This window comes from Psammomys obesus, unplaced genomic scaffold, assembly GCF_907164565.1.
Source record: "Psammomys obesus unplaced genomic scaffold, mPsaObe1.curated_primary_1811, whole genome shotgun sequence".
Taxonomy (NCBI): Eukaryota; Metazoa; Chordata; class Mammalia; order Rodentia; family Muridae; genus Psammomys; species Psammomys obesus.
The window spans coordinates 34,978,795-35,000,726 of NW_026596046.1; the positions used below are offsets into that span (position 1 = coordinate 34,978,795).

The following is a 21,932-nucleotide window of genomic DNA, read 5'->3' on the forward strand; positions in this document are numbered from 1 at the left end:
CACTTGGACATGGTGGGAGAGCTGACCCTGGGGATATCAGAACAGGAGAGCCCAAGGGCTGACTAGCTCAGATACCTCTCAGGCGCAGATCATGAGAACTGAATTGGCCCACCCCAGCAGCTACCCCAGTGAACTGCTGTAGTGTATGAAGGGGCCAGTCTTACAGATACAAAACTACAGGATCTCCATGACACAAGGCAGTAAAAGGATACCTGAGAGGAGTCCCAGTGAGGTTCCAGTATGGATAGAGAAGCAGAAGCCAGAGGTCTCTCATCAGACCAACTCATTGCAATGAACATTTGCAAGAAGAGCTGTTTGGGCAAAAGGGGACACTGGGGACACACTGTGACACACTACAGCTTCCACAAGAAGTGCTGCTTTTCTTGGTGGGGGGGTTTGCAAGGGTGGAGGGCGGGTACAAGGGGAGGGGGAGATGAGTGGGATTGGGGGGCATGATGTGAAATTCACAAAGAAGCAATAAAACGTTTTTTTTGTTTTGTTTTGGTTTTCTAAAAAGCTTACTGGCAGGTGTTAATGTGAGTTTAAGGCCTAAAGGCAGCTAGAGGCAGAGTTTGCTCTGTACAATAGAGACAATTTATTTTGCCTTTGAGAACACAGCTTGACAAGGGAGAACAGAGAATAAGAAAGGGAGGGAGGAGGGATAGAGAAACTGAAGGGACAACCCTCATTCTCTGCACACTGTCCAGTTGTGCAGACAATAGCAGTAGTTTCCCCACAGGCCTATCATAAAATGGACTCCATGTTTTTCTGTGCACTTCTTGTTTTGTTTTGGTATTTTTTGTCATTTCTTTTTTAATTTGTTTTGGGTTTAGTTTTTTGTTGTTTTTCTTGTTTGAGAAAGAACGAACACCAAAGTTGGGTATGTAGAGAGGAAGGCTACCTGCCTCTGGGAGTAGTCAGGGAAAAAAAAGAATATGATCAAGTTACACTCAGTGTCTAAAAATGTTTTGAAAATATTTTTTGTAATTGAAGGGAGAGTGACAGATTTTTACAAAGGCATTTCCCAGCATGGCAGAATAAGGGTAGGAACAAAGGAGCAATCTAATTTCTAACCTAGTTTCTCCTATCTTTCATCCTCTAACCAGGCAAAGAGATAGACCTACTGTTTGACTTGACCGACCATTGAGACACGAGCAGACTCTAGGTTTCGGATCTGGCCACTCTTCACACTAAAAAAAGAAAAAAGAGAAAGGAGAGAAGTTACTCCAAACTCATCTCAGCACAACAGCATGAAGGAGAGGGTACTTCCGGAGGTTCTGTGGGGTCTAACCAGAAGCTGCAGTCGCCATGTGCCCCTGTGCAGACAACCACCACTCTTACCCTGGCTAGTGCAGCTGTAGTGAGGAACCTGCAGCACTTCAGAGGGTGCTGTGTGTCAGTTTGCACGAGAAGCACAGCAACACTGACACAACAGAGCAAGAGGCAGAGGAACTGCTTTACTTCAATGAGGAGGCCGAAACAGTCCGCCCAAGGTGCTACTACAGCAAGGACTGATCGTGAGAAGCTGACCACAAAGAAGAGTACAGCAGAGCACTGTGCACCTACTGTTCACTGTGAGGCACCGAGGGACAAGTCAACACAAGGAAGATTTCTCAGAGAAGAGTGCAAGGAACACAGGAAGCCTATAACAGGCAGGGCTGGCAGGCAGATGACAGCTTTCAGGGCCTTCTACGCTGCTCTGGGGAATGGGTGCCCAAAGCTCATTCCCTAGGAACTGGATTCTCACTGCAACAGTAGAGAGATGGGGCCTTTAAGGTTAGGCCTTTAGATCAGGTTAGGCTCTTCCTTCAGAAACAGATTAAAATTTTTATTGCAAAAGGATTTTGCTGGGCTGGCTGTCTGTCTGGCTGTCTCAGGGGTTAAACAATGCTTGTCGCTCTTCCAAGGGACCAGCACACCGATGGTCCTAGTCTCCATGTCAGGGAGCTCACAACCATGTTTAAGCCCATCTCCAGAGGGTCTGATTCCTTCCTTCTGGCCACTGTGGGTACCCACACACAATTCTTCATTGGCAATTGTGTATCTGTGTGAAACATATATACATAAATGAAAAAACAAATCTTAAAAAAAAAAAAAAAAAAGAGGTGGTTTGCTATAAAGTAAATTTGAGGCTTAAGAGATGGCCCAGTGAGTACAAGAACTTTTATTGGAAGGCTCGTCTTCTGCAGAGAGCACAGTGTTCCACTCATCTTTGAACCTCCATTCTTTAGCATGAATTAAATCTCATATAGACTTCTAATTCTAGACAGCAGAACCCCACCCGCTGTTTTGTCATCGTTTCATATGAAACACAGAAAGTGACCCCAGAACCATGAGGCTTCAGAGGAGGCGACCTTGGAGACCACCTGGTCTAAGTTCTCATCTTCAGGGCAAAGCAGTGGGACACAGGTGGCCGGGGTTACTAACCCCCCGGGAGATGCTGTATTAGGAAGGACACTTTGCAGGAGACTGCGGCAATTATGAAGCATTTAAAAATCCTTTACAATTATTCCCACACATTCCATCACAGGACTTAGAAAGTTACCTGTTTATCTCAGTACTTGAGCTGACTAAAAAATGAGAGAAAGAAAGGAAGAAGGGGGGGCAGGCTAGAACATAACATTTAAAATTAAGACAGCTTAGATTTGTGAGTTACCTCCATTCAATAGCGTTCTCCAGAGACTTGAAGGTTTTAGGACGACCACGCAAGAAATTCTGCATGCTATTAAGTGCATCCATGGCTGTACCTGATATTTAACAAAAAAAATTTTAACCACATCAATAAACCTTTTGTTTCCTTGCTTTGCAAATTCTATGAAATATTTATTTTCCCTTCTTAAGTTAACACACAAAATACTGGTTTCATCATGTCTATGTCATACTTGGTTTTTGATCACTCTGGATCACTCCCTGACTACTCCTTTTATGCCCCACTCCCGTTGGTCCTCTTTCTTCCCCCATCTTTTGCTGTCCTGTTATGTATACCCCATTACCCTCTCTTACCCCCCTTAAGATACCTTTCTCCTCTCTCATGATATCCTTTATAAATTCTCTCCCCCACACATACAAAATTTTAAATTTACTTCCACATATGAGAAAACATGCAATATTTCTCTGAGTCTGTCTTATTTTGCTTAACAATGATTTACAGTTGCTTTGATTTTCCCGCATATGTCACAATTTCATTTTTCTTATGGCTGCATAAAATTTCACTGCATATATGTACCACATTTTTTAAAAAAAAGTCTATTCATCTATCCTGGACAACGAGGCTAGTTCCATTTCCTAGCTATTGAGAACAAAGCAGCTATAAACATGGATTCTAATGTCTCTGATATTCCAACTTAAGAGTCTTTCAGGTATATATCCAAAAAGGGTAGAACTGTGTTATATGGTAGTTCTACTTCCAATTTTTGAGGAACCCCTGTAGTGAGAATTTTGGTTTCTTTAAAAACCCAGTTACGCTATATGAATGTTTTTGTTTTAATCCCAGGTATGGGGTATAGAGCTGCTTCAGATTATCCACAGCAGCTAACTATAATGAGTCTCATGTTCTGGCAGGAGTGTGATTCTTTAACAGCTGCAGATAGTTTAATTCTAGGGATTCTTGAGAGAGGGTCTAAGTGGGAGAGGCTGAGGGGGTCTGTGGTAGCAGCTGGTCCCTCTGCTGGGCTTGCTACTGCTGGATTGCTGAATTGCTGGGTTTGCTCGATTGATGAATATTTTGATAAAGAAGATTGGAAGCTTATTAGCTCTGTGGAATTCCAGTAGATACTTTGATTACTTCCTATGCTATTGGAGTTTTACAAACCCTTGCCTTTGCCTGTATCATCAGGTAAGCAATATTCATATTACTCCTCAATATTCACAATGATGGAATGACATTGCTTACCCAGGAAGAATCCCCCCTCAAAAGTTCATGTGTTGAAGGCTTGCCCCTGCGCTGGTCACACTATCAAGAGGTGGCTATGTTATGAGGACATTAACTTCATCAGTACACTGACCCATTCTTGAATGCACAGTGAGTGGCTGTTTGCAGGCAAGGCCTCCTGAGAGGAAGCAGGAAGAGGGAGCAGGCCAGTTTGTCCCCGTCTCCTCTGCATGATGTTCTGATTCACTACATCCGAAAAACAATGGATCACCGAGCCATGAACCAAAATCTCTGTGGGCCAGAATAAATCTTTCTTCCTTTAAATTGCTTATCTCAAATATTTTGTCACAATGGCAAAAACCAAGTCAACTCTATATATTTGCGCCTGGTAACAGCAAGATTCAGTGATGCTTGGGTAAAAATAAAGATGCAGTTTAAGAACATTCTAAAGATTAACACAAGCGACCTTCCAATATGGCTCTCAGTAATTCTTGACTATTGGTATTCACTCCTTCTGTGGCACACACTAACAAATGCAGCTAAGCTGTACAAGCAGCAGTGAGATTCTCAGGGCAAATCAGACAATAAAAAGCAGTTTCTTTGTCAAATTGCTAAATAATACTAACAGACATACATATAATTAGAAATACAGCCATAAAAGGGTGTTGATTAGCAGTTTCTGGCAACATAAAAAATGACTGAATAATTTTATAAAGATACAAAGACATAGGAGCCTACCACAGAGAGCCTCTGAAAGACTCTACCTAGCAGTGTACCAAAGCAGATGCTGGGACTCATAACCAAACTTTGGGCAGAGTGCAGGGAATCATACAAAAGAAGGGAAAGTTAGTAAGACCTGGAGAGGACAGAAGCTCCACAAGGACCAAGTATATCTGGGCACAGGGGTCTTTTATGAGACTGATTCTCCAACCAAGGACCATGTATGAATATAACCTAGAACCCCTGCTCGGACATAGCCCATGGCAGCTCAGTATCCAAGTGGGCTCCCTAGTAAAGGGAACAGGGACTGTCTCTGACATGAACTAGCTCTTTGACCTCTCCACCTACCGTGGAAGGAACAGCCTTGCTGGGCCACAGAGGAGGACATTGTAGCCAGTCATGGTGAGACCTGATAAGCTAGAGTCAGATGGAAGGGGAGGAGGCCCTCCCCTATCACTGGACTCAGAAAGGGGCAGGGAGGAGATGAGGGAGGGAAGGGGCTACAGCTGGGATACAAAGTAAATAAACTGTAATTAATATAAAAAAATAATTATAATTAAAAAGAAAAAAGAAACAAAGACATAGGGGCATACTTTAAGAAGTGTGCAATTAAGAATAAATTAAGGCCAAGGTAATAATGTACCAGGGATATCTCCTACAATTACTGAATCTGATATGGTTAGTACAAAGAAAGCTTACCTTCCACAACATCAATCATACAAAGGCCTAAGAGGCTTGGCACTAGGTTAGCTGATGCTGTGTGCACGGCAATGGCACCACCCATGCTGTGCCCGATCAGCATGACTGGAGGAGGGAGGTCTCCGTACATGGCTTCAACCACATTGCCAACATCTCTGCAAAGAGGGAGAAATCTGAGAGTGCTAAAGGAAGACACCAAAAAAAGCTCTTTCTTAGTTCCTTCTTTTGAGCTGTAACCAATCGTTGTGGGAAATGGGGAAGATTTACAGGGCCACCCTACAAACACACCTATGTACCCCTGTGTCTGCAGAGAGCCACACAGCGACCTCTCCAGATAAATGGCAGATTAAGAGCTAAGAATCCTAAATCTCTGATTTTTATATCCTCCTTTTCTCATCCTACACATTTCAAGTTAGTCATATAAACATTTAACTATGTTTAACCTAAGGTTGGCATTTTGGAAAAATAATTTACTCTAATCCTCTGTTTTCCCATTTATAATGCAATGAAGTTTGGGGTAATAAGATGACTATCAGCTTCAGTTTATTTTATATTTATGTGTGTGTGTGTTCATGTCATGGCACATGTGGATGTCAGAGGACAATTTGCAGGAGTTACTTTGAGAAATGAGTGAGAAGTGAAAGTGAAACTGTTATCCAAAAGTGCTGTTTTTAAAAGAGTCAAAAGACAGCTGAAAAGATAATTGAAAAGTTAAAAAAAAAAAAAAATCCAAGCTTCCTTCATAGCAGCATTGCTTCTAAAGACAAGACACCCTGTGAAAGGCAAAGTGGTATCAGTGGAAGGAAAAACTAAAATTTCTTCAGTGTTTTTTATGATCACTGTTTCTCTCAAATTCATATTTTATGAAGTATGATTATTTGCAAGTTTGAAGTGTCTCTACTGGAAGAACAAGCATTGATAAAAGTTAAGCATTACACTCAGAACTAGAAGGATGTTCAGTCTTCATCTTACTGGCTTTTGTTTTAGACAATAGTAGTAAAAGGTAGGACTTATGAAAGTTACTGGGTCATAAGGGGGCTGGTCTCATGAGTGGATTAACTCCTTTACAGATAAATGAGTGAGTCGCCTTTTATAAAGAGCACTTTCTTTGGCTAATAGATGTCTCACCATGTGAAATTCTCTCCATCCTATAATCCAAGACTAGTATCAGGCTCTAGACTTCCCAGCCTCTAGAACTGTGAGCCTAAATACACCACTATTCTTTGTGAATCATCAAGTCTGCAGTTTCAATGACGCAGCAATGGAAGGCAAGTACCTGTCATGCATTATGAGCTTTCTGTGTCATCTAATGTAATTCTTCAGCAACCTTGTCTGAAAGGGTCCTTACTACTATTTTACAAGAAACTCAGACATATATACCAACTCTAAAATTATCCAAGTCAATTAAGTTCAATGGGTCTAGCAAAATAGCATTAAATATCCACCAAAGTTGTTTTTTTTTTTTTTTTTTTTTTTTTAAGCTGAAGCTTCCCACTACCACATTTAAGTATATTTAAAGCTCTGTTTCCTTGGGCTCTACAGATCTAGAGTGACTCTACTGGAGTGAACACCATTTCAAGAACAAGGATAACTTAGATAAGCAGTAGTCTCTGGAATAAGTAATGTAGGAGATTTATAAAGTTTTGGAAAAAAACTTTTTTTTCCAAGTTAAAAACCTTTATGTATCAATATCACAGAGCAGGAAAAAAAACCTGCATGCTCATTCCTATGTAAAGATATATATATATACTTGCACACAGACTGACTAGAGGCTCAATTAATTAATCTAAAGCCATATAGAATGAGTCTGTTATTTGGGGACAAATCTTAAAAAAAAAAAAAAGGTTAAAATTTAGAACAAATACCAATGCATAAACTCCATAATAATTCTCAATTCTAACAAAATTTAAGTTGATAAAAAAAAATGAATAAAATAAGAATGTTTTGGAAGACATTAAATGCCACATCTTAAAATATGCATTAACTAGAGTTAGACATTCTCTATGAAAGTTGCTAACGTCTGAAGGTAGACAGCATCTAAAATGCTTAACTGGGTCTGGATAGATAGCTCAGTGGTTAAGGGCACTGGCTGCAGCCAGCCAGTTGTGGCACACGTCTTTAATCCCAGCACCGAGGAGGCAGAGAGAGATGGATCTCTGAATTCAAGGCTGGCCTGGTCTACAGAGTGAGTTTCAGGACAGTCAGGGTTACACAGAGTGTGTCTTGAAAACACAAACAAACAATAGCACTGGCTGCTTTTCCAGAGGTCCCAAGTTCAATTCCCAGAGATGACATGGTGGTTTATAACCATTTACAATGGGATCTAATGCCCTTTTTTGGTGTGAAGGAATATATATATATACACACACATATAAAATATACATATGTATATGAATATACATAAAATGCATGTAATCAGCATCATATCTAAGCTTATAAAAGGTGTGTTTATACAATCTAAAGGTAATTGATCAATCACTGAGAATTTATTCTTATTAAAGACCATGGTTCTTAAATACCATTATGGAACTGACCACATCATATGCTTCTGAAGAGTGTTTTAAGAATATAAATACCAGGGCTAGAGAGATAGTTCAGCATTTAAGAGTACCAGCTTCTCTTCCAGAAGTCACAGGTTCTTCCCAGCACCTACATAGTAGCTCACAACTGTCTGTATCCTCAGTCCTAGGGCATCTGGCATTCTCTTCTCACCTCTGCAGGCACCAAGCAAGTATGTGGCGAGGCATCCATACTCATAAGTAAAAAGAATATTTTAAAGTATATTATATGTCTAGATTTACTGCTAAAAATATTGATTCATCAGGTCTGGGGTAGGTCCAACACACCTGCATTTTTTTTTTGCTAGTTCTCATGTGGCCCTGTTGAGTGAACACACTGAGGACTCTGGCTTATACAATGCATGACTTAAGAGACCCAGGTTCCAACTAACTATTCTTCCATAGCCTGCCCTTACCTTCCTGTTATACTAGACAATGTGTGTGCAGGCTACCTAAACGTACATTCCAGCTTACTTGTACTCAAATCCTTTTCTAAGCATGAGTCCATCAAAGATAGCCACAATCCACTTCGTTCTACCAACAGAAGGAAAATTCTCAAAAGCCTGTACAAACTAAACAATTTTCAAGTGTTTTATGTGATGACCACCAGAATGATATACCAAGTCTCAGGCAATCTATCAGGGTTTGCTTCCTTACTTTGCCATTGTTTCTGCTGACAGGTCTTCAGAATTCTTCACTTTAGTTTCTCCTAAAAAAATATTGAAAATAAAATTTTCAGTGATAGGAATCATAAAATCAGAAGTAATGAAATGGGGACTTTTTCCATTTTAAGGACAGATTTAGCAAGGATGTTCTATATTTCAGACAAATCTTTATGGCTAGCTATTCTGGAGACAATAGATAATTATAACAGTCTACCTACAAGCTAGGATTTCTCCCAAAATACCCAAATAAAGTGCAGTAGGCTCATTTGTGCCAACATTGCTAATGTCTGGGTTTCTTAAAGGGGCTGGGTAACTGCATGGGGTCAGAAGCCATAAGGAGCTCTACTCACCATGACTTCGCAGATCCAGAGCCACAATCCTGCACTGAACTCTGCTGATGATTGCTGCCTAGAAGGAAAAGAACAAAGTAGCAAGGTATGGAGTTGGCCCAGTTACTAATAGCTTTGTTAAGTGAACTATAATCCTAATTCAAGGTACCTAAGAGAACTACAAGGAAACTTGTCTTATCACAAAGGTTTTCTTTTATGCATAATAAAAGAACAATGATCCTATTTTTGTTTGTTTTAGTATATACTGTGGTCTGTCTCCAACTTAAAAATAAACTTTATCTAAATCCTCCTTAAAGTCACTCTTCCAAGCCTTTCCTCACCCAATGTAAGCACTTCCATATGCTGGCCTATGGCTTTCATCCACACTCCTTGGATGACTTTTCTTTCTTTTAGGACCAGAATCCCCTAGATAAGGATCATGAATCAGTTGAAAAATACTATTTTGGCTTAGGAGTTACACGAACATGGCATTTTAAAAAATTATTTATTTATTATGAATACAATGTCTGTCTGTATGTACAACTGCACGCCAGAAGAGGCACCAGATCTCATTAAAGACGGTTGCGGGGCACCAGATAGCATTATAGACATATGTGGTTGCTGAGAACTGAACTTCGCACCTCTGGAAGAGCAGCCTGTGCTCTTAACCTCTGAACTATCTCTCCAGCCCCTGAACATGACATTTGAATCATGAAATCAAATCAGAGCGAGTCATGAAATCTACTGAGATTCACCTAAGATAGGCACAGCCATGCTACTGTTACATAAAAATGATGGAAAATATTAGTATCATGAAATACAATCTTAAAGGTTTAAAGAAACCTGAAATAATGCTTCTTCCTTAGTGAATCGGATTTTCTGACAGTCATATATCAGAGTTAGCAATTGTCACCTCTTTCTTTTAACCATCTAGTCTAACCCTCACATTTTAAGAATGAGAAAACTGAGACCAAGAAAAAGGGAATAATTTGTCTGCGACTGTGTAACAAGTTAGTAGTAAAACCAGAATTAGCATCATCATAAGTTACCGATGTAATGTAACATAAACATGTTATCAGAAAACAAGCCAGATATAATAATAAAAAAAATTAACCCAACCTTTCTATTTCTAATACTCCCAGTGACCGTATCCTTAAAGGCAACAGAGACCTAGAGTCCTACCATCTTGTGGTTTGTTCCTAGAAGGTATTTGTTAACTTACAGGAGTTACTAATTTCACTGTGGTGGTAACACAACCTTCTAGGCCAACAAATTTATAGTTTGAATATAAAGTTATGGGACAAAATCTTGTCAAATCCGCTAAATCATTTGTTCCACATTTTAAAAAGTTATTACAAAGAAATAAAAGACCAATCTGAGGTCAGTAACTGTCAGTGATTTATAATCATTATGTGCCATGCAGAAAACAATGACAAGAATATTAAAAGCAGCTATTGTTTACTTATTTAAATCTTTCTAAATGACATCTAAAAACTGCCACAAATGAGTATGGGACTATAGCAGTGAACAATACAGATGATGACCCTGGACTCATGCTATTTACATTTTTGTGTGGTTAAAAACAGAAGAGAAAAATAAATGAGCGCAAAGTTAATTCACAGAATACCACATGCTCTATAGATAAAGGGTGGCAGCGTGTCTGTTACTGACTCCTGGTATTGTTTCAAACCGCACCAGTTCTGTTATTTTTGAAGTAAGTGAAAAGCAGCAAGTTAAGAACCAGACACACCCAACTGTTTCCTCAGTGGGATTTGTGTTATCAACAAATCTCAACTATTATTATCAATAGCAGCTAATATTTACCAAATATTCCAAGGTACCACTCACTAATCTAAGTGCTTCAAATGCATTCCCTAATTTATTCCTTAGAAAGCTGCAGACACAATTTTCATCATTTTACAGGTGAGGAGATTTTACTAAAAGTTAAGTATCTTACCAGGGCCAAAGAGCAAATAAACGGCAGAGCCAAGGCAGTCCTCAACCGTGGCTGCCCTACACAAGTACCTAAGGAGTGTTGATGAGTACAGTGTAAGTCCACCTGAAATTATGATTTAAGTGAAGCAGAGGAGGGGCAAAACTTATCTCTCTTACATTCTGGAACTCTGTGGGCAGTCTAACGTATAGAGAATTAGAGATGAGATTGGAAGAGACTGATGCAGAACAAAGCATGCTGGCGCATGCTTGCAGTTACAGCAGTGGGAAGCTGAAGCAGCAGAGTCAAGAATTCAAGCCAACCTGAGCTGTAGAGCAAGACCTAGTCTCCAACCTAGTCTCCTACCTAGTCTGGGGAATCAGGATCCCTCTGATATCCTGTAAATTATTTCAGATCATTTCAGCCTTTAGAAGTAGGCTGAAAACCTATGGCACAGCATTCGCTACCTGACAAGTATCGAAGATGAGAAACAACTATCCCCACAAACATGTACAATCTTCTGACATGGTAAGCTTTTGTCTGGACTCAGAGGTGTGTTTGTATTTTGTTGCTGTCACAGCTATGCAATTTCTCTAAATTTCAATATCCTCGCCTGCCTGAACTTAAAGGATCACAGAAAAATTAAATGGGACCGTGCAGCGAGGCACTGAGCAGGCTATCTAGCATAAGGCAAATGTCTAGGGAGAGGAGCCTGCTTATTTTCCTCCTTGTGGTTGGTTCCTGGGGTTCACTGGCCCCAAGCCCTAGGAGGCATGGACAGATGACATAAAAGGATCTGATGGAGAACAAACCTGTGGGGAAATACTTTCATTATAGTGTTGTAACCTGCTTAAAACTGTAGCTCCTCTATTAACATCTACTTTCATTTTTAGCATAACAGAAACCATTTTGTCTTTAACTCTCCATTTTGATCATAATGTGAAGTTAAAGCTCAGGTTCTCAGGCTCTACCTGCTTGAGAATTTGAATAGCCTTTTACTTATTCAATACTTGTTGAATGTTATGCTTGAATTAATGATATATGTTCTACTTAAACAAAACCACAATACCCTGCTATGTTCTTTTCTCCTGGAACAATGGGGAACTGGAAAGTCTCCAAGCTTCTATCCTACGGAATCAGCTTAAAATGCTTTATCTATTACATTTAGCTAGTCAAAATGATGTGATGTGTTGCCCACTCCCCTCACTTCCTACACTTGGTTACGGTGGTTTGTTTGTTTGGTTGTTTTTTTTGTTTTGTTTTGTTTTGTTTTTTTGTATAAAACATCTGCCTTAGAAAAACACCGGAGTCACAGTCTGACACCTGAGACCAGACTGTGTCCCTCACTGGTCAGTCTATTGTTCAGCGTTCAATAAACTTCCATCAATCTGAGTCTGTGTTCGATGGTCAGGGTATGGCTATTCCTGAACCCATAACAATACTCAGAGAGTGTTTCATTAAGTGTCATCTTTGTCTGTCAGATTAGTAATGTTCTCCACAATATTACTTATATTTAGCAAAGACACTAGGTATTTTCAAACACTGTTGGTGTTATAAATCAACAGCACTTTTGCACTTAATTCAACCATCAATATATTTCTACCATTTAACAAAGAAATTGTACACTTAGAGATGCTAACCTGAGGAAAAGCTATTGTCTAAAACTAACACTCTCAACATCTAAATAAAAATGGCCATGTGAAAGTCAGAACAACTGCCTTGACCTCTCCTTGAGTCAGAATTCCTCAAGCTTTAGAGCATATTTGTGAATATAACATAATTAAAACTGAATAGGAACTATAGCAAATAACAGAAATAGACCCAAGTATCTTACGACAAGAGAGACATAACTGATGACATGATTGGCATAGTACTAGGAAAAACATAATCATAAGTATTTCCCAGGTTCAAACCCTGTAACCTACAATAGTGACCTGCCTACAAGATATACTGGTAAAATAGTAACAAAAATGTTACAGGAGAAACCAACCACTTTCTGATTGAATCTAAGGCCTAATCCATGAGATGGAACCCATATATGACACTGCTAACGTGGCCACGAACTTTATAGACTAGAAAGACCATGGGCCTAATGAAAAACTTACTATTATTCTGAAAAAGGAACATGTTGCAGGATATTTAATCACACTGTGATCTCTGAGATTACGTTCTTTACTGGAAAAATCTGTTTCTAGTTCTAGGTTGCTCAGTCCTAGCATACACCTTTAATGCAAAAGCTTTCAGCTTGATTAAATAAAGTTAATCTTAGGTCAAGAGGTGAGCCAAGTAACCAGGTGACAGGAAATGAACATAGGGGAAAAAAAACCCACTGAGAGTAAGAGAAAGTCTGGAGAACAGATAGAGATGCACAGGAAGTAGAATGGAGGGACAACGATTTTGAGGGATTTTTGAGACAACACGGAGTGGGAGAACTTCCTTTTTTGCTTTTCCTTTTGGGACATCAACTGAGGAGGAAGCTCAATTGGGTGTTTTCTCTGCCTCTCTGAGCTGGCAGGCTTTCACCCCAACATCTGGCTCCTGAGTCTTTAGTGGTAAAATTGAACATTTGAGACTCTGTTAAAAAAAAAAAAAACAAACAAAAAACAAAACAAGATTTAAGCATCCTCCCTAGGGTCCTGCTTAGTGTTTAGCTTCTTTAGGTCTGTAGATGGCTGTCCTGTATCATATAGCTAATATCCACTTATTAGCTGTCTTTCTGTTTCTGGGTTACCTCACTCAGGATGATCTCTTCTAGTTCCATCCTTTTGCCTGTAAATTTCATGATTTCCTTGTTTATAATAGCTGAGTAGTATTCCATTGTGTAGATGTATCACAATTTCTGTATCCATTTCTCCATTGAGAAACATCTAGGTTGTTTCCAGATTCTGGCTTTTACAAATAAAGCTGCTATGAACATAGTTAAATCTCATTCAGAATGGCAAACAGGACAGACACCAGAAGCGGTGGAAGACAGAAAACAGGAAGGAGGTCTACTATAGAGCGTCCTCTGAAAGGATCCACCCAACAGGGGATCGAAGCAGATGCTGAGACTCAGGGCCAAACTTTGGGCAGAGCACAGGGAGACTTATGGAGGAAGAGAGGGGTGGGAATAGAGGGACATAACAGGGGACAGGAGCCCCACAAGGAGACCAACAAAACAAAAAGATCTGAGCCCAGGGGGTCCTGCAGAGACTGATGCACCAACAGAGGACCATGCATGGAGAAGACCTAGAGCCCCTATTCAGATGTTAGCCCCTATTCTAATCAGACTGACCTGATTAGAAGGTCAGTCTCCATGTGGATCTCTGAGTGAGGGGAGCAGGGGCTGCCTCTATCATGAACTCAGTTGACTGCTCTCTGATCACTCACCCCTGATGATGCAGCCCAGGCCACGGAGGAAGAGGACCCAGGCAGTTCTAATGAGACTTAACAAGCTATGGGCAGATGGCAATGATGAAGAAGTCCCCCTTTCAGTGGACTAGGGGAAGGGGATAAGGGGAAGAATGGAGGGAGGGTGGAACTAGGGGAGTTGAGAAATGGGACTTCAATTGGGATATATAATGAATAAATTGTGATGAAAAAAAATTAAAAGCAAATCAACAACAAAAATAAGAACAGAAACACAGCAATAAGATGACTCGTAATGACATACTGCTGTACCTATAGCTCAGTCTCTCACTCAGCCCACGTCAGAGAAGCTGCTCTTTTCAGTAGACGGGAATTAAAACAGGGACCACACTGAACATTGTGAAAAGAGTGAAAGACTTTGAAACACTCAGTCCTAAATGGGATATCTTTATCAAAGTCCTCCCTGTAAGGCTTGGGGATCTATATGGAAAGACTGTAAGAGCCAGAGGTGATGGATGACTCTAAGGAAACAGTATCTTCCAGACACCACAGAACTGATGCACATATGAATTCATAAAAACTATGGCAACATGCACAGGACTGCACAGGTTCGAGACAGATGGGGTCCCAGCACTGAGAAGGGGAAGTACATGTGGGGTCCCTATCCTAACCAAGAAGCTATCTGCAGCTGATACCTTCTGACAAAGGGAAAAATCACTTTCTCCAATGGAATCTCACTGGGTATATCAATCACACTGCAGAGCAGGCCCCATGCCCAGGAAAAGTCGGCCAACACAAAACAAACTCAATTGTATTTCCGTAGACTTTTTGTTTCATTTTGTTTTGTTTGTTTGTTTGCCTTACTGGTCTTTTGCCTGTTTTGATTTTTTTTTTCATTTTTGTAAGGGTTTTTTTTTTTTTTTTTTTTGAAAGAGAGAAAGAAAAAGCATAAAATTGGATTGTTTGGGAGGTGGGGAGGAACTGAGAGGAACTGGGAGAAGTGAAAAACATGATCAAAATATACTATATAAAATTTTTTCAATAAAAACGAACCTCCCTGAAAAAATAATTATGAGCCGAAACAAACCTTTTTTATAAACCATCTTATATGTGGTACTGTGTTATTGGCAACAACAAAAAAGGGCTGATGCCATGTCAATTTTTATATTGATTACATGTTGAGATGATATTTTAGATACAATAATTCAAACAAAACACTCTTAAAAACAATTTCACATATGTTTTTAGCCTATCTGCTAAAAACCAGTGTTCCCATTACACTTCTGCTTGGCAGCACTGGTTAGAGACATGAGAGGGCTTAGTGCTGGCCGGCCAGTCATAAGCATGGCCTACAGCAAGAGACAGAAATGCAACCAAAAGCCAAGTCCTTCAGTGCTGAGGATCTAATGCCGAATCCCAATTATCCCTGCCTCCAGGATAGGGCTGTGAGGCATGACCATTTGGTTCTAGGTATCTGGTGCTGGACTCCCACCTGCCCCCGCTTTTGTCCTTCAGTGGTAAACGGAGGAAATGTATACTTTTTCTTGACACACAAGAAGAGATCACTTCATCTTATACAAAGGTGTTGCTAGCATCTTTCTTGGAAGGATCTCCTTGCATGTGGGCTACCTTATTCCCACGTCAAAGATTTAGAGACAGCAGTGTGAATATTAGCCCATACCCTGTACTGTGGATCAGAGCACCTCCAAGCCACGTGTTATTTCCTAAGAGTCCAGAGGTGCAGGTGTGCATTCACACATACAATTTTTTAAAAAGTAAACCAAATCATTACTTTAAAAAGAAGACAGTTAATATTCCAGCATGGATGAGAGGGGTTCATGAAGATCTACCTCTCGCTAACGCGCTACCGGCAACAGATTGGCTGCTAGAGTAGGAGAGTTGTTTTTCTTTTGGAATGTGGCCACCACTAGGTTGCCTGCATTCCTGTAGATGATCCCACAGCCATGCACATACAAGCTGCACTAACTGGACTCAATGTGTTACCTTAAAAAAATACAAAGAGAGGAAGGTAGAAGTTTTGAAAGTGTTGGAAGATGTAGGAGAAAGGATTTAGGTTGAATATAATCACAATACATTTTATACATGTAGGGAGTCGCCAAATAATAAAAATACTCAAAATAAGAAATATTTCTGAAGCTTCTCCATATGTAAGGTACTATGGGGGCTCTGAAGAAGACAAAGTGAGAGACATAACTGAAAACATCTGGAACAAAATGTCTACTCATCTAATATTTAAATTACTGAGATAAAGATCCCCCACTTTTCACAAAATACAAATTCTATACCCTCACTACAGTGCATATACATACAAAATTTTAGAAGAACTTCTGGCTTAAAGAACAGGGGACCCTGAGCACACAATGCTAAAGCTTTGCAGTTAACTCTATTCTAACCTTCCCAAGCAATTAATGAGCATGGAAGGAAGAGTGAACTAGTGAAGTCTACCCAGGAGAAAGTAATCACTGCAATACACTGGCTTCTGATATCACCAACTTACCGTGAACACTGCCCAGGAAAGGGCAGAATGGCCTCCTCCATGAAGAAGCAGCAGGACCGGACCCTCGGAACCACTCTTGTAAACTCGAAAAGTGTATGAACAGTTAAAGATAACAGATTTAAGGTTTTAGTAATTTCAACAATACTTATTTTTTAAAAAGACAAACAGCAATAACAACCTACATGAAAACTGCAGACTTCCAAAGAAACTTTAGATGTTTCTGAGATAATCAATACTGTTTTGAAGCCTGCTGTCAGTATGTCTTCTTTTCAATGAAAAAGAAGTATTTCTTTTCCCTGAAGAGGACTCAGTACTTGGTTTCTGGAAACTAAGTCTCTTCAGCTTGCAACCAAGAAAGACTCTGCAAAAGGCTTACAGGTAATATTCCATGCCATGTAAGGGACTGGGGGTGGGGGTGGGGGGGATAAACAGAAACAGTGGTAAACAAAGAACATTTAGGAGCTACCCAAGTCTGACCTAGCACCTCGCCCTTATGCTGAGGCAGCCTCTTTGAGAGGATATATCCTTGCCAGTTTCATTCTCCACTTCCACATCTTCCATTGACTCAAAGTACTGACTCCACGGGACAGGGGAAAAGTCCCGCTTCCGTCCAGGGCTAAGGAGAGGAAGAAAAGAGAAAGAGCTGTTTCAAATAAAATGATTATTATGCATAAGAAGGTAAAATCTTGGTCAAAAGATACTAATCGTAAATCTGAAATAAAAATAGCAAGTGTTTTCTCATAAAGTTAAAAAAGTTCACAAAGTACTATATACAGTATTTAAATAAGTCCAAACAGATTTAAGAGTAAACATTTAGATTTTATACAATTGCCAAGGTGTGGTGGCTCATGCCTTTAATTCCAGCACTTGAGAGGCTGAGGCAGGTGGATCTCTGTGAGTTTGAGGCCAGCCTGGGCTACTGAGCAAGTTCCAGAATAGCCAGAGCTATAAGGCAAGACCCTATCACAGAAAACAAAACAAAAGAGATTTTATACAATCAAGTCATCAATGTATTTTAATTATGGACAAACTGATGATCTATACACATGAAGAAAATCTACTTTTTTCACTGACCCTAGTAATATTGGCTCATTCCTCTTAGTTTACTCCTATTCTAATTATTGTTAGTCACTATTATTTTTATCACATCTCTAATCTCAAACTTTTTCATGTTCCTTTTCATTCACCAATCAGCCAAAAGACAACCTTCACAGAAGGTAAACATGATAGCAGTCTACAACTTCTAGGAATGTTTCTGAAGAGCTGTTTGTACATCAGTGAAATGACTTATCTAGTCAATGACTGATCATAAAATATCTCCATCATCAGGAGATTAATTTGTGGCACACAGAGAAATAATAATTCTAAAAAGGGACTACTTAATAATAATATTGTTTATACTTGGATAAATAATATCTCCAAAAGCCACATGTGATAGTACAAGCTTGTAATCCCAGCACTTGAGAGTGAAGGCAAGAGGGACAGGAGGAATTCAGGTTATTCTTGCTACATAGGGAATTAGCATAGGCTAGCCTGAGCTAGGGCCTGTCTCAAAAAATAACAGCAAATACCAAGATACATCATAAAATAAAAGACAAACATGATATACATTCTACCACATGTGTAAAACTGGTCAAATTAATCAAGCTCTGTCTTGGGTTGTACTGACTAAATAAAATAATAACTTTTTTTTTAATTAAACTATATTTTGAAGATATTCATCCCTCCCACACAGTCCTCCTATATCTCACCTCTTCCTAACTCACCCAACTTGTATGTACCCTCCCTTTTCTTGAACCCATGAGTGCAGTTGGTGTTGCTCATCTACTCTTTGATGTGTGGTCTTCCACTAGCATAGGGTCAAATCAGCAAAGGTCACATTCTTAAATAAAACTGACTCTCCTTCTCCCAGCAGTTTCCAATTGTCAAAAGCTCCTTATAGATCCAGCAGTTAGTAGATGCAGGGCAAATGGATAGGTCTATCTTCTAACAGAAAATTTGCCTCTGCTGAAGTTGTAATTTTAGCCATGACCAGTTTGTTTTATTTGGGATTATACAGAAATTCCCATGGGAATCCTAGAAGCAGAACATCTAATTGCCTTAGTCACTCACAAGCACAAAGATGCATATGCTAATTTCACAACCACAACACAATGTACCAAACACATCACAGGTAACAGCTTCTATAGCTCCAGTGTAAGCTGTAATGCCTGTACCAAAGTAGTAAAAACATTACCACTGCAGTAAAAGCACCCAACATGTACTGTGCACAACACTGAGCCACAAAGCCAAATAATTTACTGGAGTGATTCTATTTAATTCTTACAAAACGTAGTTATTTTTATCCCACATCACAGCTCAAAAAATATTTAGATATGTAAACTGACCAAGTTCTCATGGCTTGAAAGTAGCTGTGCCAGGATTGAAATCCAGTTTTTTAATCTCTCCAACCCTCTTCAAGCTACCCAATGCTATATTCTTTCAGTTTTTTTTTAATTTTCTCCTTTCTACTTTATTTACACTTATAAAAAGTAGTAAGGCCTTTTTGCACGCTATTAGAGGCTTCATCTTCAGAGTCTAAATATGGCCAGTTGTGTCAATGCCACAAAAATTTTCTGAGTTGGCCAGGTATCAGTTAAAAAATTACTTTGCAAAAATAAAAGGTACTCGTAGGACTCTTAATTTCTTCTATTTAAAAAAAGTCAAACACAAATCAGGTTTCAATTTATTCCAACTACATGAGCCCACCTGATCAAGGAGTCAGTGGTTCTAGACTGTTAAAAGCTGCTCTTACACAAGGAGATTTCCTAGCACATCTTTGGAATCTGCTTTTGAACACATAATTGTTTATATACTCCATGACGTACGTTGATTCAGCAGACAAATTAGACATGAAATAGGTATCAAGGAACTTCTTTTAATCCTTGTATTCTAGTTAGACCAGAATGCCTCACAGTTGAGAGATGTAATTTGGATTCTTTTTAAAAGTAGTTTTAGGTCTGGGGTGATGGTGCAGCAGGCGAACTGTTGCTGGACAAGCCTGAGGCCTGTATTCACGTAAAGGCTAGAGCGGCGCTGCCTGTCTGAAATCCTCACAACCCCGGGGCAGTGACAGGTGGATCATAAGTACCGATGGCCGACCAATCTAACGAAAGCAGTGAGCTCCAGGTCAGTAAAGAGACACAGTCTCAAAGAATAAGGTTGCGGAAGTTAAGGAAAACGGCTGGCACCAACCTCCGACCTCCACATGTGTGTGCATGCACACAGTTTTAGAGTCTTATTTTATGTATGGCCACTTGAAGACCATTTCAGGCCATACGGGCCTTTTCAGTTGTAATTTTTAAAATGGATTACTGAGGGTTTTTCTTTTCATCAATTTAAGAATTCTGGGGCAATTAAAAGTTTTCAAGAGCATAATATGATTAAATTATACTTTAAAATAAAATGGTATTCATTCAATAAAAAATTGCCAACGTCTATATTTATAAAGTTGGGTCTGAAGTTAGATATGGGGAAATACTGGAATAGTTGTAAAATCAGAAGCTATGCCTCTGTCCTTAACAAAGTACAGAATTTGCCAGGCAGAGTGGTGCATACCTGTAATCCCAGCGCTCAGGAAGGTAGATGCAGGCAGATCTCTGTGAATTCGAGGCCAGCCTAGTCTACAAAGTGTGTCCAGGACAACCAGGGCTACACAGAGAAAGCCTCTCTCCGAAAACCAAAAAAACAGAACAAAACAAAGCAAAAAAAAAAGTAAGGCAGGAAGAAAGGAAAGAATGGAATACATAAGTATCTAATATAACATACAAAGAGTTAAAACTCAGAAGGTACAGCTAAAGTGCTACGAATGCAAATAAAAAGGGGGTCACTTCCGGCTTGTGAAATAAAGAGGTTTCAAAGAGAAGCCACTCTTCCAGGACTGAGGGGCAGACTGGGGAGGAGGGAACAAGATGACCAGGGGTGGGCCCGCTGCAGAGTCTGCAGCGGAGACACGGGGACAAAAGAGCTCCCTGGGGAGAGTGGGAACGGCTACCACAGGTTGGGCAAGCCAAAAGAGGCCGATACAACTCAGAGTGTACGGGAGAAAGGAAGAATGCTTGCTATAGGAGGCTGAGAATGTACGCGTGTTCTCGGGGGGGGGTGGTGGTGTGTGGGTGGCTGTCTACGTGGGACTCCAAAGGTCAAAGAGGCATTGGATAGTGCAGAATAAGATGCACAGATAAAACTATCTTCTAAAAAATTAATATGATAAAAGTACAAGATAAAATTAATTCTGAAGGAAAATATGTTTATAACTACCTTGTAAGGACAACAGTCTTGACTGGCAATGGAATTAAAAAGAAAGAATTGACCTTTGAAAAGGTAGCCAACAAAACTCAGGAGTGTTTACAATATAAGGAATGTCAGACAGAATCAGAATCAATTCTAAAGTTGAATTATTAAGCCTTATTTTAAAATAAAAACTAGTTTGATAGGTTAGTGCATACCAAATTATTTTATGTCAAAATAAAATTTATTTGAAACCTAACAAATGAATATAAAAGTTCTATTTCCTGCTACCCTCTTAGCAAACAGGGACAAAGCAGTACTGTGAGACACAAAGCAAATCTGGCTTTTGCCTAATTCACAGAGCCATTGCTGTGATCACAGACCAGGTACAGAATCTGACAAGGGCTGTGGACATGCCATGAAAATCATTCACACAGGTCCTGGGCGCATATAATTCTACTGCTCCAGAAAACCCATTTGCAACTGTATTAAGAGCTGTAGAGCTGAACTCTGACCCCCAACAACCTATTTCTAGAGAAAAAGAAAATTGTAAGATAATATGCTTTTTAAAAGCAGTTGCTAAACCTGCAATATTTTTTCATTTACTACCTAATAAGTTTGTTTCTATAACCCAATTCTGTGCTTTCTGTGTGACTTTAAATATAGTACTTAATTTCTACAGGCTGAGCTTCTCCATGTCTGATGGGGCTGTCGTGACAACTTTATACAGGCTGGTATGAAGATTAAAGCATCTCTCTCTCTCTCTCTCTCTCTCTCTCTCTCTCATTATTCTCAGGCTAGCTTGCTCTATTTATACATTTTCTAAAAATATTTTAGTTCTATATTTGCTATAGTACTCCAGCTAATCCACCTAACTTGGCACCAATGTTCTTCTGAGAGGAAGCACATTCCCCATGTATTCACAGACCGTGACACATCAATAATTAACGTCTGTTTATACAATGAAAAGATCCCATGTGAAGATAGTGCTTAGCTCGATGTCTCATGATATACCCAACATT

General features: G+C 39.6%; 1 protein-coding gene across 1 annotated transcript in view; it reads right to left on the reverse strand.

Annotated features, from left to right (window-relative positions):
* Positions 1 to 21,932, reverse strand: part of Ppme1 (protein phosphatase methylesterase 1) — a 48,274-nt gene that overhangs the window by 11,278 nt on the left and 15,064 nt on the right. The window contains exons 2-8 of the mRNA XM_055623422.1: positions 17,163 to 17,257; positions 16,642 to 16,733; positions 8,864 to 8,921; positions 8,506 to 8,557; positions 5,291 to 5,445; positions 2,657 to 2,747; positions 1,125 to 1,190 (exon numbers count right to left, since the gene is read on the reverse strand). Coding sequence (XP_055479397.1) covers positions 1,125 to 1,190; positions 2,657 to 2,747; positions 5,291 to 5,445; positions 8,506 to 8,557; positions 8,864 to 8,921; positions 16,642 to 16,733; positions 17,163 to 17,257 — 609 coding nt within the window. The remainder of the gene's footprint in view (positions 1 to 1,124; positions 1,191 to 2,656; positions 2,748 to 5,290; positions 5,446 to 8,505; positions 8,558 to 8,863; positions 8,922 to 16,641; positions 16,734 to 17,162; positions 17,258 to 21,932) is intronic.